Source organism: Solanum dulcamara, chromosome 8, assembly GCF_947179165.1.
Source record: "Solanum dulcamara chromosome 8, daSolDulc1.2, whole genome shotgun sequence".
In the NCBI taxonomy this organism is placed as follows: domain Eukaryota; kingdom Viridiplantae; phylum Streptophyta; class Magnoliopsida; order Solanales; family Solanaceae; genus Solanum; species Solanum dulcamara.
Genome location: NC_077244.1, coordinates 78,698,483 through 78,724,527, shown reverse-complemented (window position 1 = coordinate 78,724,527; position 26,045 = coordinate 78,698,483). Strand labels below are relative to the sequence as shown.

Here is a 26,045-nt window from a genome sequence, read left to right as displayed (position 1 = left end):
CATTTTGTGTTTAAATAAGCTCTAATAAATAGTTGAGTTTATTTGGATGAATTTATTTTAAATAATTTATAAGTTGAAAACAATTTGTTAGTCAAAAAAAAAGTTGTCCTGCACCTATTTTTTTTTTCTTCAACTTATAAGTTGCTTAAAAATAAGTCAATCCAAACAGGCTACTATCCTATATTAAAAGCACAAAAATTCTTAAAATATTTTTTAAAAAACTTTTCTTTAAACAAAATTATTTTTTTACAATTTTTTAAAAATTATTATTTATTTAATTTTATAATATTGACTACACTCATAAAATATATGAGAAGAAAAATTAAGTAGTTTTCTTTTCCTAAATTTCTAAAATATATGAAAAATTATGACTTCAAAATCAATTAGATTTTATGTATTAAATTCTTTTCTATTTAAACTATATGATCACTTTTCATTCCTCTTAATAAGCAAAAGCTTGCGTGATTATTTTTTCAAAAAATTACCCTTTTACACATATTCTCCTAATATATTTACTTTTATTCCCATATACACCAAAAAATTTCCAAATTCCCTCTTTTTCCTTTCTCTCTCTATACCTCTCTGATACATCCGCCTATTCCTTTATTCTTGCCCTAATTTGCTCTAGTTAATTTGTTACTCTTCAACTGTTAATCAATTTCAAGGTTCCAAATAAGGTATATTTCAATCTTTCCTTATATGGAATTTTACTTCATCCTCATTCAATCTGATTTCTCCTAAAATTTGTATATTTTGATTTCTTCTGAAAATCTTTGAAAAATCTTCTAAATTTTTATCATTTATTTTCTTCTGTAAATCTTTCTGTTTTTGTTTCTCATACCTTCAATGGAATCCGTTCATGGTCTCAAACAGTCCACTAAAAATCAACGAATTCTTGTTTCTCCTGGTTCTGATTCGTCTTGGGAAGGTTACGACGAAGTTAGATCCAAACATCGTAACGATCCAACAGTGATGAATAAGCTACGTGAGAAATTGAAGTCGAAAGCTACAGTTAAACATGCACCCAAAGAAATAGACAACAAGATTGAAGGGGTTACAACACGCCCTAATCTCCCAAAGGTATGTGTTCAATTAAGTTTTTTGTTTTAGAATAAAAATTTTCTGAAGGTTTTAATGATTCTGATACATATCATTTATGTATCAGATTCATAATGTATTTTTAAAAGGAATTTTTTTGGAGATTTTATATTTCTGATACATCATGTTTAAGTGTCAGTTTCTGTTGTTTTAATTTTTAATGATTCTGATACATATACATTTATGTATCAGATACATAATATCTTTTTCTAATGTATTTTTTTGGAGATTTTCTATTTCTGATACATCATTTTTAAGTGTCAGTTTCTGTTGTTTTAATTTTTAATGATTCTGATACATATACATTTATGTATCAGATACATAATGTCTTTTTTAAATGTATTTTTTTGGAGATTTTCTATTTCTGATACATCATGTTTAAGTGTCATTTTATGTTGTTTTAAGTTTTAACGAAGCTGATACATATCATTTATGTATCAGATACATAATGTCTTTTTCAAATGCAATTATTTGAGATTTACTATTTCTGATACATTATGTTTAAGTCCCAGTTTCTGTTATTTCAAGTTTAATGATTCTGATACATCTACATTTATGTATCAGATACATAATGTCTGTTTCATATGCAATTTTTTGAAAATTATTATTTCTGATACATCATCTTTAAGTCTCAGTATTTGTTATTTTCAAGTTTTAATGATTCTGATACATATACATTTATGTATCAGATACATAATATTTTTTTCAAATGCAATTTTTTGGAGATTTACTATTTCTGATACATCATGTGTAAGTGTCATTTTTTGATGTTTCAAGTTTTAATGATTCTGATACTTCTACATTTATGTATCAGAATATAATATATAATTGTTTTTGATACATTTTCTGTATGTATCAGATTCTTATCTCATGCATCAGATATTTTAATGCATATGATACATCGTATTTATGTATAAAGTTCAAGTTGTATTTAACCATTTTCATGTCAATGCAGGGAATGAAATACGTCATCAAGAAGATCCCGTCCCACCCATTGAGATTCGGAATGGCATATAGGGCTAATTTTCTTGATGATTTTGAATCATCAATAGGTGGAGATATTGTTCTCAGAAGGCCATGGATGGTTATGTTAGCAATAAACAACGATCCAAAAAATACTAGGAGAGACATCTCTCCAAACCAAGGAGAACTGATTGATGTCGAGTAGTTTTTTTTTTTATAGTAAACATTTTAGGTGATTTTGATTCTTTTAATGTATCTGATACATAAACTGTAATGTATCAGATTTAATATGTTTTAATATTTCCATACATAAGATTTACTATGTTTTTCTCTGGTGTCAAAATCGAATATAAAATCAAAGTTGATGTTTTATATTTCTACTGTATCAAACTTGTATCGAGTATAATATTCATAAGTGTCACATTTTGTGAATTCTGATACATGAATCAAGTTTTATTTATTATGATACATCATGCACATGTATCAGATTCTCATTTCTCAATATTTAATGATTCCGATACATTAATTTTTAAAATTCACGTACATAACTGTCGCCTTCTTTAATAGATCAGTAATTGATATAAAGAGCCAATCTTTTATCCATAAATAGCTGATGTGCATTAACTATTCTATAGCTAAAGTTATGTATCAGATACATAACTTATGTATCAGCAAAAGTGAAAAAATAACTGAAATCAAATTCGGTATGAATTGATGCTCTGTTTTTTCCATTCGAGACGACGCTCTGTTTTTTGTCTTGAATCTTCATGGACATAACAATTGATTTTTTTAACAATTGATGTATCAGATACATAACTTATGTATCACCAAAACTGAAAAAAAATTGAAATCGAAGTTGGTTTGAATTTATGCTCTGTTTTTTTGGCTTGAATCTTCAACTTCACAACCGTTATTTTTTTAACCAAATTAATCTCATTAATTAGATTAGTAATTGATTTAAGAAACCAATCATCCCTTATATTAAGATATTATCCATAAATAGATGATCTTCATTAATTACTCATTAGATAATTGATGTATCAGATACAAAACTAATGTATCAGAAAAGTTGAAAAAAAAGGGGATATCGGGTAATTTTGATACAATGAGGGATGTATAGTAATTAGACTTTTCCATTATGGGATTTAGGTAAAGTTTACTTATTTTTTTCCCAAAAGAAAAATTTAATCACTTTTTTTTTGGGTTTAAATATATTTTAAATAGTACTTTAGATATATATATGTTAAGTAGCAAATAAAAATACTGAATTCTTTAATATATTTAAAAATAGTAATTTATTTTTCCTTTCCTAATATTTAGAATTTTAAAATCAATTAAATATTATATATTAATTATTTTCTTATTTGTATGAAAAAATAATTATAGTAGACCACGGCAAGAAGAATCCTAATTTGACATGAGTTCAAAGGGATAGAAATAATATACATGTGTTATAAATTAATTAACTTGACAATTTTATAAAGGAAGAAAAACAAGAGAATATAGAGAAAGTAGTAATACAGAGAGAGTAGTAGAAATTTTCTTCTATTTTTTTGTATGTTTCTTACATTGCAAATGATGTCTTATTTATAGCCAAAAAAGATGAAGTAAAATATCACTTAAATTAAACAAATATTTCAAGTAGACAATCCATTAGTCCATTTGTTCTTTAATACTCCCCCTTGGATGTTCACGTTAAATGTTCTTCGTTAAAACCTTACTAGGAAAACCCCAATGGGAAAAAGCCTAGTGAAGGAAAAAGAGTACACACATCTGGTAATACACCTTGAGTGCTGCCTCATTAAAAATCTTATCACGAAAACCCTGTGGGACAAAACCTTGACTAAGGAAAAAAGAATACAACGCGTATTTTGCTCCCCCTGATGAAAATATCATTTAATATCTCAAAGATGACACATTCCAATTTTGTATCTCATTTTCTCAAAGGTTGAAGTTGGCAATGCTTTGGTAAACATATCTGCTAAATTGTCACTTGAACGAATTTGTTGGACATCTATTTCACCCTTCTTTTAAAAATCATGAGTGAAAAAGAATTTTGGTGAAATATGCTTTGTTCTGTCTCCTTTGATGTATCATCCCTTCAGTTGAGCTATACATGCAGCATTGTATTCATACAATATTGTTGGAGCGTTTTTTGTCAAAGAAAGGCCATATGTTTTTTGACTGTGTTGAGTTATTGATCTTAACCAAACACATTCTCGACTTGCTCCATGAATGACTATTATCTCTGCATGATTTGAGGAAGTGGCAACCATAGTTTGCTTTGTTGAACGTCATGATATAGCTGTACCACCACATGTAAATAAATAGTCTGTCTGCGATCGACCATTATAGGAATCAAATAAATATCTCACATCTGCGTAACCGATCAATTGTGACGTGGAATTATTTGAGTAAAACAATCTCATATCAATGGTACCTCGAAGGTATCTGAATATATACTTAATTCCATTTCAGTATCTTCGTGTTGGGGAAGAACTAAATCTTGCTAACAAGTTTACTGAGAAAGTTATATCTGGTTTAAAATTGTTGGCAAGATACATTAATGCACCAATTGCACTAAGGTATGGTATTTCAGCCCCAACAAGCTATTCGTCATTTTCATGAGGTCGAAATGGATCTTTCTTAATATCAAGAGATCTCACAACCATTGGGGTACTCAATGGATGTGCTTTATCCATATAAAACCTCTTTAAAATATTTTCAGTATATGTTGACTGATGGACAAATATCGCATTTGTAAAATATTCAATTTGTATACCAAGACAAAATTTTGTATTTTCAAGGTCTTTCATTTCAAACTCCTTTTTCAGACATTTTATTGCCTTTGAAAGTTCTTCCGGAGTTCCAATAATATTCAAATCATCAACATATACTGCTATTATGACAAATTCAGATCCAGACCTACTCATAAAGACACAGGGGCAAATTGGATCATTTTTATATCCATCTTTTAACAAATATTCGCTAAGACGGTTGTACCACATTCGCCCTGTTTGTTTCAACCCGTACAAGGATTTCTGAAGCTTTATTGAGCAATTGTCTCGAGAATTCTTGTATGCTTCGGGCACTTTGAACTCTTCTAGAATTTTTATAAAAATATCGTGGTCCAATGAGCCATATAAATAGGCAGTGACCACGTTCATTAAGCGCATTTCAAGCTTTACATTAACTCTCAAATTCATTAGATACCTGAAGGTAATTGCATCCACCACAGGGGAATATGTTTTCATATAGTCAATGCCAGGTCTTTGTGAAAAACCTTGGGCTACAAGTCGTGCTTTATATCTTACGACTTCACCCTTTTCATTTCGTTTACGCACAAAAACCCATTTGTACCCTACTGGCTTGACACCTTCAGGTGTTCAGATTATTGATCCGAAAACTTCACGTTTTTTAAGTGAAGTTAACTCTGCTTGAATTGCATCCTTCCGTCTTGGCCAATCATTTCTCTGTCTACATTCATCGATAGATTTTGGTTCAAGATCCTTATCTTGTTGTATTATTTCAATGGAAACATTATAAGCAAAATTATTATCGACCACAATATCATTTCGGTTTCATTGTTTTCCTATCGAGACATAACTTATTGAGATTTCTTCATTCTCATTATTTTCAAGTACTTGGATCTCCTTGGTGGTATCACCATTTGTTGTATCTCTGGGCTCTTCTTGAGCACTTTCCTCCAAATTATAATTATCTTGATCATTTACTCCTTTTCTTTTTCGAGGATTTTTGTCTTTGAAACCAATTGATCTTCCACGTTTTAAGCATGGCCTAGACTCATTTGCTTGAACAAGTTGTCCTATCGGGACATCAACTCGAACTTAAGCATTAGCAGCTGGGATATGTGATTTAGTAACTGTTGGAAGGTTAGTAAATGCATCTAGCAGTTGATTTGCAATATTCAGCAAATAAATCATCGTTTGAACTTCTTGCTCACATTGATTTGTTCGAGGATCTAAATGAGATAGTGACAATGAATTTCAATCTATCTCATTTTTCAACTACTTATGTTCTCCCCCTAATGTTGGGTATATTGATTTATCAAAATGACAATCAGCGAATCTTGCCGTAAATAAATCTCCAATCATAAATTCCAGATATTTTATAATAGAAGGAGATTCATACCCAACATATATTTCCAACGTGTTATAAATTAACTAACTTGACAATTTTATAAAGGAAGAAAAGCAAGAGAATATAGAGAAAGTAATAATATAGAGAGAGTAGTAGAAATTTTCTTCTATTTTTTTGTGTGTTTCTTACATTGCAAATAATGGCTTATTTATAGCCAAAAAAAATAAAGTAAAATACCACTTAAATTAAACAAATATTTCAAGTGGACAATCCATTAGTCCATTTGTTCTTTAACAATATGGCCTTTGTAAGAATAAAAATAAAAAACAAGAAAATCTTGAATAAGGCTACTTATCAAGCAGATTGGATGGATAATTTTTAGGTGATTTACTCTATTTTTCTTTTGAGGTTTTTATCTCTGTATTTAGGGCTGCTTATCGGGTGGATTGGATGGATAATTTTACTTAATGATTTGTTCTATCGGATATCGATTTTTAAATTTACTAATCTGCTAGCCAACTATAAGATATCAGTTGGTTTGGTAACAGAATAACAATTATCGGACGGTATATCGACTAACCTCTAGTTAATTTTTATGGTACATTTTTTCAATTAACACATCTTACATAAGAGATGACTTATTTTTACTATTTTAAATGCAGTGAGTCAGGGGCTTCTTTATGCCTTTACCTCTTTTAAACTTTAGTGTTTTTTGAGTTTGCTGACTTGCTCTCTATTCTTGAAGACAAAATATATAATTATAGAAAAATAAATAAGTTTTCCTGGCATTACGGCTTTAGCCTTTTGGAGTTGGGAATAACAAAGGAAAAACATATAATTACTCATATATATTATGATAAAATATTAAATGAGGCTAATATACCTAAAATAAAAGTGTAAATATGGTAATTCTTAACAGGTTAACAGTTACCCGATAAGAAAATCGAATAATTCGCCTTTACACCAATAAGCCGCTAATTATAAAATTTTAATCCATTCCCCAACGGTTATTCGATAACTCAATACCAATAAGTCAATAAGACAATTTTGCGGTTGACTTATCGGTTACAGTTTGGTTTTGAATACCCTTATCTGTATTGTGTATCTCACGTTCTTTATTTTTTTGTGTTTTGTATTTGTTTAACTAGATTTTTTCTTTTTTTAATAATGTGATTTTGATTTATGTTATCGTGGTTTATGTCATAACTCATGAACTATACCTTTTTGATTTTTTTTAAAAATAATTGATTGTGACAATTAATGATTTACCAAAAGCTGCAATAAATTTTTAATGTCTTATTGGTGAGTAATGTCATTCATTTTTTATATTCGATTTGGATTAGTCATTCCAGTTGTGATGGGGTTGCATCAAGGATCAACCCTTAGTCCATTTTTATTTGTCTTGGTGATGGATGGATTGACGCGACAAATTCAAGGTGAGGTGCCATGGTGTATGCTTTTCGCGGATGACATAGTCTTGATCGATGAGACTCGTAGCAGAGTTAACGTTAAGCTAGAGGATTAGTGACATACCTTGGAGTCTAAAGAGTTTAAACTGAGTAGAATCAAGACAGAGTACTTAAAGTGCAAGTTCAGTGAGACACCTTAGGAGGTTGGCGTGGAAGTTAGGCTTGGTGACCAGGCCATCCAAAAGAAAAGTAGTTTCAAGTACCTTGGGTCTATCTGCAAGGCAACGGGGAGATTGACGAGGATGTCACACATCGTATTGGGGTAGGGTGGATGAAATGAAGGCTCGCTTCCGGTGTTCTATGTGACAAGAAGGTGTCACCACAACTTAAGAGCAAGTTCTACAAAGTGGTGGTTAGATCGGCTATGTTATATGGGGCGGAGTGTTAGCCAGTTAAGGTCTCTCACGTCCAAAAGATGAAAGTAGCCGAGATGAGAATGTTGAGATGGATGTGTGGGCATACCAGGAGTGACAGGATTAGAAATAAGGCTATTCGAGATAAGGTAGGAATGACCTCGGTGGAAGATAAGATGCGGAAAATGTGATTGAGATGGTTTGAACATGTGAAGATGAGAGACACAGATGCCCCAGTGCGGAGGTGTGAGAGATTGGCCATGGATGGTTTTAGAAGAGGTAGGGGTAGGCCGAAGAAATATTGGGGAGAGATGATTAGACAGGACATGACACAGTTACAGCTTAACGAGGACATGACCTTAGATAGGGGTGTATGGAAGACTCATATTAGGGTAGAAGACTAATACATAGTTTCGTTATTCTTCTATATTAGTAAGCGCATTAGCGCACTATAATTTCTAGTGCTCTGACTTCTATTATTATCTCTCTAATACTTTTTGTACTTTGATTACTCTACTTTATCTGTGTCGCTTTCGTTATTTGTGTTATTCGTTATTTGCTTTCCCATATCGTTTTGAACTTCTTGGCCTTATGTGACATCCTTTTATGCTTTTTTTGAGTCGAAGGTCTCTCGGAAATAGCCGTCCTACCTTAATAGGAGTAAGGTCTGCGTACACTTTACCCTTCACAGACCCCACGTTGTGGGATTTCATTGAGTTGTTATTGTTGTTGTTGATTTGGATTAGTCATATTTATCATTGAAATATTCACATGCACCTTACTACAAGTAATTTAATTTTTTAGTAACTATACTTAAATTTTCTCTCAACAACTTGACAATTTAAAACAGACTTTTAAGTGATTAAATTTAAATATTATTTAATGGATGAAAATTGAATTTTTTTTAATCCCGATCCATGCCGTAACATTATTTTAAATCCATTCAAAAAATCAAATACATAAAAAAGGACATTTTTTCTTTCTGATAATACGCATGTCGGGATGTCGGGATAGAGAAGAATGACGGATGCTGGATGGAAAACGTGACTAAATTGGTCCTAGTTACTCTTCGGGGCGGAGTGGAAGAAGGGGGGGGATTCTCGAACGCGGAAAAGGATCCAATGAATTCGAAAGAATTGAACGAGGAGCCGTATGAGGTTGGAGAATGAATTCGTTAAAATTCTTTTTATCAACATATCTTTGTTCTCGATATCTTTGATTAGTTTGGTGTTTACTTTTATGAACCAATGAAATACCTATGGTTTGATACATAATAAATTGTCCATTATTTTTTACAGACAACCGAATAGGTTCGATAATCAATACCCCCTTCTTCATCAAGTCTGTAAGAGGTAAATTTGCCTGAATCAGCATTATATCCAAACTCATTTCTCTCCTTTGAATTGACGATATAGTAATTTTGGTTGGATTTATCAGTTGAAGCAGGATACAATAAGTATTTACATAATCTTCTTCTGTTCGAAGAAATGATTCATCGAAATAATGAGTCACCATTGATATCGGCTTTACTAATGACTAAATTGGTTTCGCTGAAACCCATATTGTAACTAGCATTTGCTGCTGCAGAATAAACCAATTTCAAAATGGGATAACACGCTCGATGGGACATAAGTTCTAGTATCATAAGCGTTTCCTCATAGGAACGTCCGCGAATTTGATCAATTACTCTTCGTACTTTGTCAAAAAGTAATTTATATATCTAATTCAAAGACCGTAAGACAGTCTTACCACACAAAGATGAGAAGACATTCATTAGAAATAGCATTGATGCTTGAAAAGAGTAAGCAACATTCAATATTAATTTATTATTTCCACTAAGAACTAACCTATGATCGGAAGCTAAATAGCTGATTACATAATAAATTGATAATTTTTAGAAAATAATATTTTATTCCTAATATTAGACTCCTAAAATAACAATAAGTAGGTAAATATATGTAAGTGTATCATATATTTTTTTTTCCAGTTTTTCATTCATTCATTACAATTTTGTATTGTTAGAATAGATATACTAAAAATATCATAAAAATAGTTTAATAGTTTGCCTATATTAAGAGTAAAGCTACAGATCGGTAGCAATGTAAAAATTTGTATGAAAATTAATTTTATTCCTAATATTAGACTACTAAAAATAACAATAAGTAGGTAAGTACATGTAACTACATCATATATTCTTTTTGTTTTAATTTTTTCATTTATTTAATTATAATTTTGTATTATTAGAATGGATATACTAAAAATATCATAAAAACAGTCTAATAATTTGCCTATATTAAGAGAATAGCAACAAATCGGTAGCAATTTAAAAATTTATATGATGGGTGTCAATATAAAGTTGTCATCTAAAGAGCTATATTATTTTTATTTTATACTAAATAGAAAAAAATGTTAATCAAAATAAAAATTAACTAAATGAGAATTAAAGTTTTGTGCTAATTTCATACAAACTTCTTTCATATTTTTCCATAGGTATACACAGAAGACAAGAAAAATGAGGACCAAAAGGCAAAAATCTAGAAAAACAATTTTTATTATTTTAATATAACAAGGACTTCTTAAAGTTTTAAGTGGAAACGAATTATCTCATTCACGAGTTTTAATTCTTTAACTTATAACTACTCACTCTGTTTCAATTTATTTGTCAAATTTTAATTTGACACACTTATTAAAAAAACAATTAATATAGTGAGTTTATTATTTTATTTCTACTAATTAATAAGGTCTCGAACATATTTACCACTATATTTTTCAAAGACATAATTCAATGTTAATAAATTGAGAATATAATAAAATTTTTTTTTATCGATTTAAAAATAATATGAAATCGATTTAACTCTAACATGTTGAAAACATAATTAAAACGAATCACATGAGAACTCTTAATTATTTTCTTAAACATCAAAATAAGTTTGATTTGCAAATACTTATTATTTGAATTTTTATGTACGTTCTTATTTGTATATTCATATAATGGAATGCTCCAGATACATTTTTTGATATAGAAAAGTATGTAGGATAGACATAGATCATCCTTCTCATATACTGCCTCTATCAATTTAATGTTAATGAAAAATGTGACGAGATTTTAAGCAAATTATAATATGAATAATTTGAGGGCACATGATGTAAGCAAATTTGATATCGATTATGACTTATGAATCACTATGTATTAATGTGATTTAAATGAATTTGGGCACCAGACATATTTTTGGGAATTTTTAGATAATTTTTTATAACGATGATGAAAGATTATATATTCCTAAACAGATGTATACCAAGATGCTCTAATAGTAAATGGTCACACAAATCATTTCTCCTATATGAAATGATGCAAGAGAATTTAAAAGTGGATATGTTTTTCTTATCTTGATGGACCTTGACCACTCTCTTAAGCATGTCAAGAGACGTTGAAAATAGCTATGTAGGGGTGCTAATTAGTCCAATATCTTGTCCTCCTCATAAACACTAACCCTTAGTGTATAAATACACTATTTTGAGTGTTGAATTTTTTTTTATTTTTTTTTATCATATCAATATAACGATTAGAGTTTATCAAAAAAAATATATATTCATCATTCGATAGTGAAATATCTAGGTGATGGACAAAGACAATTTATCTTCTATATGAAAATTTTTAACGATCAGTGAAACGAATCGTAATTTTTGCAGATCTACTTTTATTATGAAGAAATTCATAAGTCTTCTAAACTAATATTTATCGATCTACGTACTACAACAAAGTTAAAAAGTTGAATTCATGTGTTTCATTTTGCTTGTACCATTACAATGTGAGGGAATAAATGATTTTTAAAGTCACTTAAAAATTAAATAAAAGAAAATATTTTAATTTAAGTTTCTTAAAGATATTTTTATAACAGAAGATAGAACTAATGATAAATTTATAAATGGTGACTAATTTTTCATTTTATAAAATCTATGTTCATTTGTTATGTTCTAAAAAGTTAAGAATTGAAAACAAAAGTAAGTAATTTGATAGTAAGATAAATGAAGGTCTAATTGATAAATTTGCAAAGTAAAGATTGTTATTGTGTAGTTTTCCCGTGTTTCGTTGGCCAAAATATGAATACAAGAAGTAATAGGTACCAAGGGGGAAATTATCCAAAGATGGCCTCAATAAAACCTAGCAGTGTCCAGTCCATGTCCCGCCCTTGCTTTCAGAACCTCTGCAGCTTCAATTGATGTAAGTTTAATTTCAGAAAAAATAAATTAATCGCTTAATTTTTCGTTAATTTGGTACAATTTTTATCTGGTGTTTAAGGTTTGTATGTGTAAATTCAGCAGCGGAGACGTTTATCTGAATTCTAAATGATGTAAAATTACACCGTTTATATATATATATATATATATATATATGGTTAAAATTAATTTTTATGTATATATAGTCGATGTTCAATATCTTTGAGGGCTAATTACACAGTTTTTACGTTTTTATGTATACATAATAGATGCTGAACACATTTGGCTTCTTTAGATGCTTACTTTGCATATTTGGAGCCCTTTTAGGGAAAACCCTAGTTCCGCCACTTCTTATGTTTATACTTGTTTTCGCTTTTGGCCTAGAGATGTTGCAGAAGTTGCTTGTTCTTCACTAGGTTCACTATGTTTTTAGTTACAACATAATTGGAGTAAAAGATGTTGTGAATTATGGGAGGTTATGGAGTTTTTGGATAGGGGGAACTCTGAGCTATTAGGGTTTTGTGACCTTTTGCTTACATAGAACTCTGAGCTATTAGGATCGGGGAACTCACTATCTCAAATTTTAGTGAGTTAAGATAATTTTTTTCTACTACGTCTTTTTTCTGAACATTTATCATATATTTGATTATAATTGCACCTTTATCTAGTTTTACATTTGAAAGTTCATTAAAAAGAATCGTGTCCAAGCTCACACGTATAATTAGAATGCTTCACCCTTGTTATTTCTTTTTCTCATTCTAATTGGCCAATACTTCAGGTAGGTGGGTGGGTGGGATTGTGGGGAAAGGCCCTATTTTGAGGTATTTATTCTTAAAAAAGGAATTCTAGAGCAGTAGGCTTCTAGAGAATTTTTTGGGCATGAGTAACAATCATGCATGCGCAAGATAATGAGAGGTGGGTAATTCTCATAGTTGATTTTTTTTTTTTTACTTCCAGCAAATGGCAGATGAAATATATAAGGAAAATGACCTTGGTAATGTGTACGACACAAACAATGTGCACGGCGCAGTGGATGCACATACCGTGGAGAATACCCATGAGACGGACAATGCACATACCATGGAGAATATCCAGGAAATGCACAATGCACATGAGAACTTGCCTCTAGAAGAGGTAAAATTGGAACCAGAAGAGGTACAAGTTGCATTCCTTCAGGAACATCCAGTAAAACTGGAACAAGAAGAGGCACAAGTTGAGTCCTTTCAGGGACATGATATAAAATCGGAACCAGAAGAGGTACAGGTTGCTGAAAACGGTTCAGGAGGTGGTGAGGAAAAAAGATGGCCTGGTTGGCCTGGAGAAAATGTCTTCAGAATGTTAGTTCCTTCTCAGAAGGTTGGTGGTATCATTGGACGCAGAGGAGAGTATATAAAAAAAACCTGTGAAGATACAAAAGCTCGCATTAAGGTTCTTGATGGTCCTCCTGGTACTACCGAAAGAGCTGTAAGTTCCTTCTATATCTTGTTATTCAAAACTTTTATGATTACATCACTATGGTGAGTGATATTGTCTACGTATCATGTTATTCACTTATGATAATGTGACAATTGCCTTGAACATTTTAATTGATGGAGATGAATCAACACCCAAAGGTGTGGTCTTCTGGTCAATTAAGGTGGGATGGACCGTGGGATACTAGGGTTCAAATCCCTGGTCAAAAAACGCTAGGTGATTTCTTCTTATTTATCTAAGCCATGGTGGATAAAGATAGCAGGTACCTGTAGATTAGTCGAAGTACGGGAAAGATGGCCCAAGTACCACTATTATTTTATATAAACATTGAATTTGATGGATCAGAAAACTAAAGTTCTCAATTTTTTGCTTTGTTATTCTTGTTAAATCTTTTTGGGTACTTCCATATATTCCAACCATTTATACATTGGAAATTATTAAAGTACACGCTCGATCCAATTTCTATCCCTTAATTCGTTCAGGAAAATTATGATTTTTTATTGTTTGGAGTTGCTAAAAAACTCCACTCAATTTAGTCCTTGGCTTGGTGCCCAAGTTGATCGTCAAGTGTTCATAAAGATGTCCAAAGTTGAAGCTACTCTCTCTTATGGATAGTAGTTCGTTTTTTCTTGGAGTTTTATGGTTCTAGCAACCTGCCCTAAGTATGCTATATTTAGCTAATTCCATTAGCTACACCACCTGTAATTCTTTATGTTTTAGATGTTTTTTGGGGGAGACTTAAAAGTCGAATAAAAAATGGTGTAATAGTGGTCGAACTTACATGGAACATTCACTTAAGGTTAACAATAATTATTGTGAAAATTTAAATGGAACTGTTAGAAATAAGTTGATAAACAATTCCATCAAAAATAAAATAAATAAGTTGATAAACAATGAATTAATGAATCTGTAAGTACAACTAACTTGTCGAATGTGTGTAAAAATCAATCCATCAAACAACCAAAACGGTCCGAGAGAGTTTCTTTATCATCATAACCAAATGAGTGTGTGCAGGTTTGTCCTTATAAAAGTGGCTTATACTAGAAGAACCAAAGATCCAGAATGCAATCATCAACATTGAGCATTACAAGTGCTGGAAGTCCTACTGTGTCTGGTAACTTCAAAACTTGCGGTTGGTATCTTGCCAAAAGGTGTTAAGCTCCGTAAAAGAGAAAGTTTTGTATAACAAACAATTTGCAGTACTAATTTCCACAATAAAACAATTTGATATTTTTAAACTAGTGTCTGCATGATAGGTCATTAACAATAAACTAAAAATAAAGAATATTAACTGTGTAGTAATCTAGTATTTTCATTAATGAAAATTGCCTAAAATCTACTAGTAGTGTTATATTCTAACTTACTATGCCCACTGAGATCCACTTTTGCTCTGTGTTCTACGGAAGTTATTACAAAGTGTGAGTTAAATAATATATAACACTTAATCTTTATAGAATAGTCTTGCACATCATACTTAAAGTTTGAAAAAGTATTCTAATGAATTTGCATTTATTCACTAGTATAAATGTGGATAGTTGCTCGTACAAACGTAAAAATACAGGGAATAAATATTAACCTTTACTGATTGATAGACAAAACTTCTAAAATATAAATAAAAAGTTTGTCACTAAAGATATTGAGATCTATTTACTAGCACAAAATGGCCCAACAATTTAATTGATTTTGTTTTCTTTCTCCTCTTGTCCACCTCTGCCCCACTAAAGAAAAAGAAATAATTAATTATTAGAGCTAGGTGCAGACACTGCACTGCTTGTATAAAACTTAGTTGTTTATGGAAAATCCAAGAGGATTTTGGTATAGAAGTTTTGTTCCCAGATAATGTTTTTAATTCTTATATACCGCTTGTCCTTATTTTTAGTGTAATATTCTTAAAATACATAAATCTGCTAACTTTAAATCATCATATTATTATTTATATAAGTAAGCATTATTCTAGTTAATAAGAGAATTAATTCTAGAGAATAAGATGTTAGCCATTTATTTCCAATATATTATCTTTGATGATGTTGTAAAAACTTTATTTATTAATGTGAAGATTTGAGTTGCTTAATTCAAAGTTCTAAAATATTCATTCTATTTTATTTACTATGATTCTAATCTATAAGCCAAAACATTCTAGGCACTAGCTTTTATGTTTGATGTGATGTGAGTTGGAAGTTATGGTGTTCATTTATAACTCGCTTTTGTGCTGGCCTTGAGTTGTTCATTCTTTTCCGTTGTAGGTGATGATATCTGCGAAGGAAGAGCCTAGCCTCTCCATTCCGCCTGCTATGGCTGGCCTTTTAAAGGTCCATAAGCGGATTATTGATGTGGATCGTGACTCCACCAATGCTCCTTCCGGTGCTGGTAAGCCAGCTTCTACTAGACTACTTGTGGCTGCTACACAGGCTGCAATCCTGATCGGAAAGCAGGGTGCAACTGTTAAGTCTATTCAAGACGAATCTCGCTGCACTATTCGAGTACTTGGAGGAGGTGATACCTTAATTTCAATGTCTTTTCTTGTGTTGTTTTCTTGAGAATTTTCAGGTTCTGATGCTTGCTGTTCTAAACAACCGTGTAATGATTTTAACTTGATTTTACGATATATGGGGCTTCTACTGACTTTCACTGTAGAGTGGCGGTTCTCCTTTTCAATTGCCAGTATGGTCATTAAGCATATAAATGCATCACTAATTCAAAATAATGGACACATTTGTATCTTGGAAACCGCTCATCATATCGTAACTCTCTGTAGTAGGATACCCCCTCCATCCCAACTCACCCAAATAAAGCAGGAACTCGTAGAGATCAAAATTCTTCTGCATGTTTGCCCCTTCCGAAAAGGAGAAGACTGTGCGATTAATTTCCTCTACTTATATTGTATTTTCTTTCAAGGAATGTAAGCACTCTGGAAGCAGGGTAACTAATTAATAGGTTCTTCCTCCTCACTTGGTTTAGTTTCCTCTTTGAGTTATGTTTTTTCCCCTTGAAACATATAAGAATCAATGGAAGACCAGTTTGGACTTTAAAAAATGCTCATAAGCTGAATATACTGCTGTCTTGTGACTTTAAAATGGTAGCAAGAGTCTTGTGTTCTTAAGTTTTTGTTGTCTTTATTTTGATTTGTTGCTATCCTTTTTCTCCTCCTGGAATTGTAATTTGGAGTTTGATTGCCATCTTTTTTTTACAGAGCATCTTCCTGTTTTTGCCCTGCATGATGATAGTATTGTTGAGATACAAGGAGAGCCAGCAGGCGTGCATAAGGCAGTTGAAATGATTGCAGTTCATCTAAGGAAATTTTTAGTTGATCGCAGTGTAATTGGAGTATTTGAGAAACTAGTAAGCATACTATTGGTTTTAAAGAATTTATCATCTTACGCTACAATTCTTTAGAGAACACATTTCATATTTTCTTCTACTCAGATGCAAATGCCAAATGCTCATGCACACCAGAATATGCCTCCGCCCGGACCTACCCAAGCTTGGGGTCCACCTCCATCCAGTTTTCCCATGAGTGCTGGGGGGCCTGGATTTGGAGCCAATCATCAGTATATGCCACCTCCGCGTCAATTTGACAATTATTTTCCCCGAGTAGACATGCATCAAGATAGGCGGCCTCATCAGGGCCCCCCTGTTTATGGCAGAGATGCTTCAGTGGGAGCTCATGGAAATGCACAACCACAACAATCCATAGTTTCAAAGGTGCACTTTCTCCTCCTTTAATCTGTTCAGCTCAGATATGTTGCATGGTATTAGAATCTTGCATCCTTTAGCAGTATCTTTTGTTGATTACAATGATTTGTTTTTCTTTTTATTCATGTACCTTCCTCGGACAAAAAGCTCTACTTTTACTCCTTGTTTTTTAAATAACTTTTTCTGTATAAAGGTCACACAAAACATACAAATCCCCTTGTCATATGCCGATGCTGTTATTGGGGCGTCTGGTTCAAATATTAGTTATATTCGTCGGGCCAGTGGCGCAACTATTGCAGTACAGGAAACGAGGGGTGTTCCTGGTGAGATGACTGTTGAGATAAATGGGTCTGCATCACAAGTCCAAACAGCACAACAATTAGTTCAGGTATTATCTTTTACAGTATTGTAAATGTTTCTGATCATTTTTATATTGAGCTTAAATTGACATTTAAAATTAGTCAATGTTCTGGTGATTGTGTCTGCCTGTGTGGTAGTGACTAACAATTGGTTACTGCATTTCTGCGTTCTCTCTTTCATTGAATCTAGTAGTACTGCTGTTTCTGGCTATATGATATATAGATACAGACATGCTCTCAGTGTATTCTTTTGAAGAAAGCTGTTGATTAACACTCATACACTGAAGTTTTGCAGTTTGAAGAATTGCAAACATTCCCATTTTGATGTTTGCTTTTCTGCATGGAAAAGCTGACATGTTTGATGTGGTTGATTAGTGCAAATACCATTTAGTGTAGTTTGCTCTTTGATTTACCATTTAGATGCCCTTCTATGCCTGAGATTTTGCATCTTCTATTGTAAGTTTTTTTTTGTTGCACTTATCGTCCACCCCCCACCCCAAAAAAAGAAGAGGTTTTTTGGGTTGCTTAACCAAGAAATCCCTGAGGCTCAGTGGTGCAATATTCGAAACTCGGTGGGTAATGAGTCTTCCCCTTTACCCTTCTCCATTTAACAATGCTTTTGTCTACGACATGATTCGAACATGTGACATGTGCTTAGCTCACTCATCACGTGTGTTCTTACCACTATACCAAAGCCCTGGGCAAAAAAGAGGATGTTTGCTTTTGCCGCACGAATTCTGCTTTCCTTCATGGAAGCACAATGTAACTAGAGTGGTCTTGTTGGCGCAGCAGCCTTCCCTATTTTCACTTCAATGTAACTACAGTGGTCTTGTTGGTGCAGCAGCCTTCCCTATTTTCACTTCTCTAATATTAAACAATTTCATGCTTCCATTTTCAAACAATGAAATAAGACATTTAACGATCACCAGCAACTTTCTCCTTATTTTTTATGAACGCTAGGAAGTTCATGTTCCTGCCTAAAAAAGTGAAAATATTCCTTGATAAAAGAAGGTTACAGAGAAGCAGATAAAATATTGAACATATTCATTGTAATATTAGGGTCTCTGGATTGATGAGATTCAGCACATATTAGTAGGAATCTGTCTCTGTAATATTCTGTTTGTGATTCTCATAAGAAAAGTGATCTTGTTTGCAATGCACTGTCTAGTTATGAAAAACTATTTAAGTGACAAAAGGCTAAATCTTCAGTGAAATTCTGTCTGTCTTACTACTGAGATGTCAAGATGCATGCTCATTCTGACTACCCGTAATTTTTTTGTGCAGAATTCCATCGCCGATGCTACTAGCTCAATGCAGAACACTGCTGCTGGACCACCTTCCCAAGGTTATAATCCCTATCCTTCTCAGGGTCCTATGTACTCTTCATCCACTGGTCATGCGCCAGCTGCAGATTATGGTTCTGTTTATGGAGGCAGCTACGGTTATTAAAGGATATCCAGCTCAAACCACCACAAGAACTGAGTCTTCCTTCAGCTGCTAGGAAATTTTAGCTCTTTAGTTAGATGTATCTCATGATTTCTAGCAGTTGAGAAGTGAATTGCTGGTTAACTTTTTGTAATCTGATTGTCCTGTTTATTTTCTTGTCTTCCGCGTTCTCAACTGTGCAATCATATTTTTTATTTTGACCAAATTCAACAACTAATGCTAGTTGCTTCTCTATAGTATTTTTTTGGTAACTGGAAATTTCTATTAAATTTTTAGGAACTTTTACTAGCTACAATGTTTACATCTACTAGGAGCAAAAATGTCTTTTCCTTAGATTGCATTTCCTCTAGGTGTGTATAATAGTAACCTTGTTGGCTTCCAAATATGTATTTACTATAATAGCTTTTCAGAGGGTGATATTGTATGTCCTCTTACACTACTACTTGTGTCCTATTTCTTTTGCTTATTTCAGCCCTTATTTGATGCTTCGTAGTTCTACAGTGAGGTTTGAAGTAAGTTTTATCGTACTTGAATATCTTAATATCCCTCGGAAAACAACATTTCCCATTTGATTCTCTATACTGCCATCGTTATTTAGTTTTACCTTTCGTGGCAATGGCTTTGGGGTTCCCAATTCCTGTAATTCGTGTGAGCTGGGTGTGCCAACTGAATAGCCACCACTCTCTACCATCTTCTCAAACAAGTGACTTGCAACATCCATATTGCCATCTATTAATATGCCCCAAACTTTCTCAAACATGGGAACACCCAAAACCTAATTTCCTCTAACATAATCTCAAGTACATTTTGAAGATTGACCAAATCATTGAACTTACACAAGTTACATATGGCAATGCTATAAGTTAAGAAATTTGAAACCTGAGTTTCCTTAAAAACTCTGTAGTGCCACTTCGACACGCTCAATCTTGAACAATACATCCACGACAATGTTCCTAGGAAAAGTATTTGGAGTATAGTCATAGTTAAGCATGTCCTCGAAAACCATATTATACATTCCACCAAACTAGTAAATTCTCAGCAAAAACAGCAAAGTTTGTGGCTTTGTCGTCAGAACTTTATAGATGAGATGAGACAGAAAAGATACCATAGGATTCGAGGGGAAGAGAAAGAAGAAAATTGTGATACCATACTAAATAAAAGATAATACATAAGATGATGTACTCTTATCATTTGACTAAAAAGAAGGAATCAAGTTACCCACTAAAACAAACACCAAATTGAACAATCCAATCCAACTAACAAATACAAGCAGCATCCAATATGGAAAAATAAAAGAGAAAATCCAACACAGGAAAGAATCTTTGATCTTCTCTTCTTTTTCCTTCCAAGAAAGATGACAATGGCTAATACCATCTCAATCCACAGGTATGTTCATCATATGTAAATATCATCTTTTCATGTTGAGAAGATGGTTCAATTCTCGAAAGGGATACATAGTCATTCCTGCAACTTCCAGTCAGTGTTGATTGTTGAGTGATAATTCGCTATCCAGCCAGAAAGATGGTCAACAGGGTTGCTCCCTCCCAGAAAGCACGACCAGATTACCACTTTTCCTGATATTGGACTTCCTTGAACTCTTCTTAGCTTAAATGTGCTTTCAGTCATGCTCTATATCCTGAGCCAACTAGATTTCTAGTTAGAAATGGGTGGATTCTAATGGGTACTATTACACTCAGGATGGCGGAAAGCTTGACCGACACATTTAAAGAGATATATCTGGCCTGAAATGTTGCTCCTTATCTAACTCTTCAAGCCTCATGACAACTCTTTCAGCTACATTGCCATATACTTGAGATATTACAGAATCAGGCTTTGACATAACAATGGGAACACCTTCATCGGAACCGCTTCTGATCTCCACCTCAAGTGGTATCTACTAAGGGGAAAACACATCAATTAAAACAGCATTTATGGAGAAAATTGAAGTTGAGAAAAGGTATCAGCAATCTAATTGTATATTAAACAAATGAATAAAGATTGTTTCAGCAGAAAAGAAATGGCCACAAAAGAGGGAAACAAAGAAGCAGCATGAGAAATGTGATGGGACCATTTTTAAGGATCCTTTCCTTGTAAATTTCCTAGAAGTGCCTACAGCATGCTTTTTTAGGCATCCAATTAAATAGAGATATGGTCATATGGAAAAGAATTTGGGTTGTGAGTTTGGGGGAAGCTGTAGCACCTAATAGTAATAGACCGTGAGTGTTCGTATTCAAAAGAGAATTGGTGACATACCTCACCAAGAAATTTCATACCCATCTCCTCAGCTGTTTTCCGAGCTCCTCCTTGACCAAAGATATAGGATAATTCATTGCATTTTGGGCATTTAAAGTAGCTCATATTCTCCAAAATTCCCAATATCTGTGGTAAGTAAAACTCTTTGATTATAACAATATCATAGAAGCATTAAGCTATAGCATGCGTTTGCATGATATCTCAATTTACATCTATTCTAAACCTTTTTCTATTTATACGTCAGGTTGGAAGCAGTAACAAGAATTAAGGAAACGACATTTTCTGAATCCAACTTCAATTACTAATGTTAGTCTGAAATTTGTCTCAGAGTAACAGTATCAACATGGTTCCAGTTCAAAGAAGTAACAGTGTCAACATTGTTATGACTCTGGTCGTTTTTTATTAGAGTCCTTATGTAACCCCTTTTGTTCTTTAGCCTTGTGTTTAGGTTCATGATATCAGTCTTGCCATGCAACACATTTTCACTCAAGTGTTTCCTTTTTCCATGGAACCTGTGGAGTTCCAAATAGATGAAATTGCATATCTCTGCATCTAGTTATCAATTTCATTTCTTTGGATCTTGTGTGTGTGTGTGTGTCTTTCTCTGTGTGGATTACTCCATGAAACATGAAAAACAATGAAGATTGACTTCTAATAATATCGAACATTCATCTGAATATAGGAGGCATCATCAACTAGATCAAGGTAACATTTCTTTGTTCTCTATTAGATTCCACATCAACAAGATGAAGAGGAGTGTAAAGCACTAAAGTATATATGCCCAGTAGAACCCAAATATCATATATAGAACTATTGATTTTAAAAAAATTATTTATGACAATAATTTCCACGTTGAAATGTTTGTCCCTTTGCATAATGGGGTAACTGGCTATTTCAATCGACAATCATTAATTCAATATTTATGAGGGATATATCTAATAAGGCACAAACTCTTCTAAGTATTATCCAGCGGCGTTCATATTTATACTTCACAACTAACCCAAAGAGAGTCACAAATCATGCTTCACCACCCCCTCTTTTAATCATACTCTATCGTTGTTGTTTTTCCCTTTGGGGATGGGGGATGTGAGTGGGGGCAAGTATAGAATGTTAAATTCAAAACCTCTAAAAATGAAGTAGCACTTCTAGTAAGATATGAGCTCGTACACAGCAAGCTCAGTAAGGATCATACCGGAACATTAACTTTGGTGAACATTTTAACCCCTCTGCGAGCATCCAGTAAAGCAACATCTTGAGGAGTTGAAACAATCAACCCTCCTGCCAGCATAGTCAAGTGATTTGAATAATAATGCACAGAAAAGTATCACGAAAGAAAACTCACCATAAATTAATCCTTAACAGTCAATGTGTGAGAACAGAATTAATTTGATAGCACAATGCTGTTATGCTATAATGACTTGAGATGTTAAGCAAATGTTTATTAGCACAGCATGGGTACATCAGAACACATAGTTGGATATGTTTTAATTACAACCAGTGTTTTCTTTAATCCTCTCAATTAGATGAACATTGATGCGAACAAAACGTGAACTTTTAAACAGAATAAGAAAAAAGATAGAAAGGATGACGACATTTGCAGCGGGATTTTACTTACACAAGAAACTATAACAGAAGTAAATCATCATTTGACCTTCGGTGTATAAAATGTTAAAACTCAATCTTAATGGACCAAAATGATAATGCATTATACTAGACTAAATTTCACTCAGTCCAATCTAAAGGCCACCCCATCGAAAAACCTCAATTGACATACTCAACATTTAGAAATCTAATGGTTGTGAAAGTGGAGGGTCGTCATTCTGATTACACCATCAGTCATTTAACATTATGGATAATTACTTACGGGCTGAAATGATGGACATATTCAAGTTTCTCTGCAAGGGTTCACAGTAAGTTTTTGTTGTGGTAGTGGTGGTGCTTTCTGACATCAAATTAAACATGATGCAATAGCTTCATCCTCGTGGCATATTTCCATAGTCAGATTCTTTTAGAAGTACTTTCAAAAATTCTTGAGATACCTGATAATTGTAGCCTTTGGGAAATAGATAACTGAGCATCACCGGTCCCGGGAGGCATATCTATCACAAGAACATCTAGGATCCCCCAATCAACTCCCCTTGTCAACTGTTCAAGGGCTTTCATCACCTGCAAGTATACATTTGGGTCTAATTGGATTTAGACAATTGAATTCTACCTCAAAACGTCTCATAAAGCAGTAAAATCTTTAGCTCAATTATAACCCTAAATGTGCTAAATTCTCTATAATATTAGTCATCATTTGTAGGCAAAAGCATACCATAGGTCCTCTCCACACAATTGCTTCCCTTTCGTCTACAAGAGATCCAATCGATATACACTTAACGCCATAACTTTCAATTGGAATCATCTTCCTATCTGCCCAAATAACATGATAAGCAAGCAGAACTAGAAAGAATAACAACAATTACAGCAACAATAACATTACTATCTCAGAGGATTGGGCATGTTGATACTAAAAATGAAGGTAGTAAAACCATCACCGTTGCTCAGTTCTGGTTTTCCCTGGAGGCACATCATCAAAGGAATTGAAGGCCCATAAATATCCGCATCCAGCAACCCAACTTTTAGTTGACACCTTTTGGCAAGTGAAACAGCCAAATTAACTGCAAACAAAACATGGTCCTTGATCAGGAAACAATTACTGGGAAGCAAATTGAAATCATTATACAACGCTCACTACTATTGGTGCATCATATATATGACGCTTTATTTAATGCTCAAAATCTTCACACCTAGTTAAATTCAGTATCAGAAACCATAGGAAAGAAAAGAATGATCAACATTCCCCCCATAAATATCTCAAGCATCCAGTTCATTGCATTACAATACACAAGTCTAGTTTATATTTTCAACTAGGTCACTTTGCTAGAGATAATATGTGCTTTTGATAGTTAGTTGGCAACTTCTTTTGGTAGTTATCCACTGCTCGCTTTGTATAAATACACTCAAATGTGACTGCCAAGACGTGAACACAGTCAATGTAGCTCATTACTTCTTTTTCCTTCTTCCATTCTCTCCCAATTCACTTCAGTATTTCAAAGTTTCTGTTATCCTCAACTGAATCGCCATCTTCTCGAGTAGAATCAGCAACTCCTAAAGTTTTGGCATCACAACACTAAGTATACTAACAACAACAACAAAAAGACATGATTCAACTAATTTATCAATCAATCAACTACACCAATAGCAGATCCAGCATTTAAGTTACCTGTAAAAAATGTAGCATTGAACAAAAACAACGTATAGGTGAGGTCTGGAAAGAGAAGTGTAGAGTGTACGCAGACCTTCCCCTGCTTTATAGCACATTGAATATTTTATTTAAAATTATGGATTCAGACTTACAATTTGTTTACAATTCTAATGAATTTTTAGACAAAAAGTTATCTTTCCATTTTTTTCATAATATTAACCTATTTTCTACATTTTATAAACAGAAGAGAGTGAAGAGAAATAGTACCAGCCGTAGTGGACTTGCCAACACCACCTTTCCCTGAAGCAACTGCTATAATATCTTTAATCCCATCAATTTTGAGGCTTTGGGTATTGGGATTTCTTGCATTTTGCATAGAAAACTCCCTAACCCCTCCAAGCTGCGACACAGAATTAGAACAAACTATCAATTTCTTGGGTTAAAAATCACAACTTGGAAAGATTTACACAAGTTCATAAATTACATACAGTGAAATTTTTCAAGAAACGCTTCATGTTCGGATAGTGAACAAGGACAACCTAGGACAGAAATTGGAACAACCTTAAATCCGAGATTTTGCAGCACAAGGAAAAAATTTGCTAAACATCTGTGTAAGCCGATTTGATTCCAGGCGTGGTAAACTTAGAGAATAATTGTCACAATGGTCCTTAATGTATGAGGGTTCGACTATTTTAGTCCTTTATATATAACACTTATTAGATATAGTCCTTGATATTATTGATATATGCAAAATTATGACCATTTTTAGTCCTAAATCCGTAAACTCAACAATGAAAATCTTAGGGCCATCTGACCATGAAAATTGTAAGTATTAAAAAAAAATTAATTTAAAGTAAAAATGATATTTGAATTGTTATTGATTTTTTGAGTATAATTTGGAGTGAAAATAACTTTTTGGTAATTTTTAATTTTCTTTAAGTTTTTAGAATTCAATTTCAAGTTAAACGTCCCATAAATTTAACAAAAAAATTTCTCCTCTACCTCTTCATCTTCTGATGCTTTTCTGAATAAAGAAAACTTCATTCACAAAACTCTTGCAATAAATCAACATATTGCAAATAAACCCACGTACAAAAATTTATTCTTAAGATTAACCCCTTATAATAATAAAATTTATGTACATTCCGTTAAAACGATCAATTTTACAATAACAAAAAAAAATCGTATACACAATCAATTTTCTCTCATATAGATATTCATGGTTGAAAATAATCTCAGGATAGGTTTATACTTTAAACTTGGTTAGAAGATGAAATAAATTAGTCCAAAAATTATAATTTTGAGATAACTGTATCCGCGAACTAAACGACCCTGTGGATTATATCTATTATTCTTAATATTTTTATTA

General features: G+C 32.8%; 3 protein-coding genes across 4 annotated transcripts; 2 read left to right on the top strand and 1 right to left on the bottom strand.

Moving 5' to 3' along the window:
- Nucleotides 1–518: 518 nt before the first annotated feature.
- Nucleotides 519–2,266, top strand: LOC129900222 (uncharacterized). Its single transcript, XM_055975147.1, has 2 exons — nt 519–1,080; nt 2,054–2,266. The coding sequence occupies exons 1-2, from the start codon at nt 847–849 to the stop codon at nt 2,264–2,266; spliced, it is 447 nt and encodes a 148-aa protein (XP_055831122.1). The 5' UTR covers nt 519–846.
- A 9,787-nt stretch (nt 2,267–12,053) lies between these two features.
- On the top strand, nt 12,054–19,424 carry LOC129899210 (flowering locus K homology domain-like). Its single transcript, XM_055974083.1, has 7 exons — nt 12,054–12,206; nt 13,160–13,666; nt 15,919–16,168; nt 16,866–17,014; nt 17,099–17,377; nt 17,562–17,756; nt 19,012–19,424. The coding sequence occupies exons 2-7, from the start codon at nt 13,163–13,165 to the stop codon at nt 19,174–19,176; spliced, it is 1,542 nt and encodes a 513-aa protein (XP_055830058.1). The 5' UTR covers nt 12,054–12,206; nt 13,160–13,162; the 3' UTR covers nt 19,177–19,424.
- Nucleotides 19,425–20,294: 870 nt separating this feature from the next.
- Nucleotides 20,295–25,272, bottom strand: LOC129899209 (iron-sulfur protein required for NADH dehydrogenase, mitochondrial). 2 transcript variants are annotated; one of them, XM_055974081.1, is made up of 8 exons: nt 25,165–25,272; nt 24,944–25,076; nt 23,967–24,089; nt 23,744–23,841; nt 23,466–23,592; nt 22,619–22,704; nt 21,427–21,552; nt 20,295–21,067 (listed from the first exon to the last, which is right to left on the bottom strand). In XM_055974081.1, the coding sequence occupies exons 1-8, from the start codon at nt 25,189–25,191 to the stop codon at nt 20,897–20,899; spliced, it is 891 nt and encodes a 296-aa protein (XP_055830056.1). In that variant the 5' UTR covers nt 25,192–25,272; the 3' UTR covers nt 20,295–20,896. The 2 variants fall into 2 exon arrangements, with proteins under 2 accessions (XP_055830056.1, XP_055830057.1); XM_055974082.1 differs by having other exon boundaries at nt 20,984–21,070.
- Nucleotides 25,273–26,045: the final 773 nt, after the last annotated feature.

Excerpts from the sequence above, each read along its gene's own strand:
- LOC129900222 (XM_055975147.1), top strand. The coding sequence starts at position 847 with ATGGAATCCGTTCATGGTCTCAAACAGTCCACTAAAAATCAACGAATT. Across the intron at positions 1,081-2,053 it reads CACGCCCTAATCTCCCAAAG|GGAATGAAATACGTCATCAA; the intron begins GTATGTGTTCAA and ends ATGTCAATGCAG.
- LOC129899209 (XM_055974081.1), bottom strand. The coding sequence starts at position 25,191 with ATGAAGCGTTTCTTGAAAAATTTCACT. Across the intron at positions 25,077-25,164 it reads GTTTCTTGAAAAATTTCACT|CTTGGAGGGGTTAGGGAGTT; the intron begins GTATGTAATTTA and ends TCTGTGTCGCAG. Across the intron at positions 21,553-22,618 it reads TCACCAAAGTTAATGTTCCG|ATATTGGGAATTTTGGAGAA; the intron begins GTATGATCCTTA and ends TACTTACCACAG.
- LOC129899210 (XM_055974083.1), top strand. The coding sequence starts at position 13,163 with ATGGCAGATGAAATATATAAGGAAAATGACCTTGGTAATGTGTACGAC. Across the intron at positions 13,667-15,918 it reads CTGGTACTACCGAAAGAGCT|GTGATGATATCTGCGAAGGA; the intron begins GTAAGTTCCTTC and ends TTTCCGTTGTAG. Across the intron at positions 17,015-17,098 it reads TTGGAGTATTTGAGAAACTA|ATGCAAATGCCAAATGCTCA; the intron begins GTAAGCATACTA and ends TCTTCTACTCAG.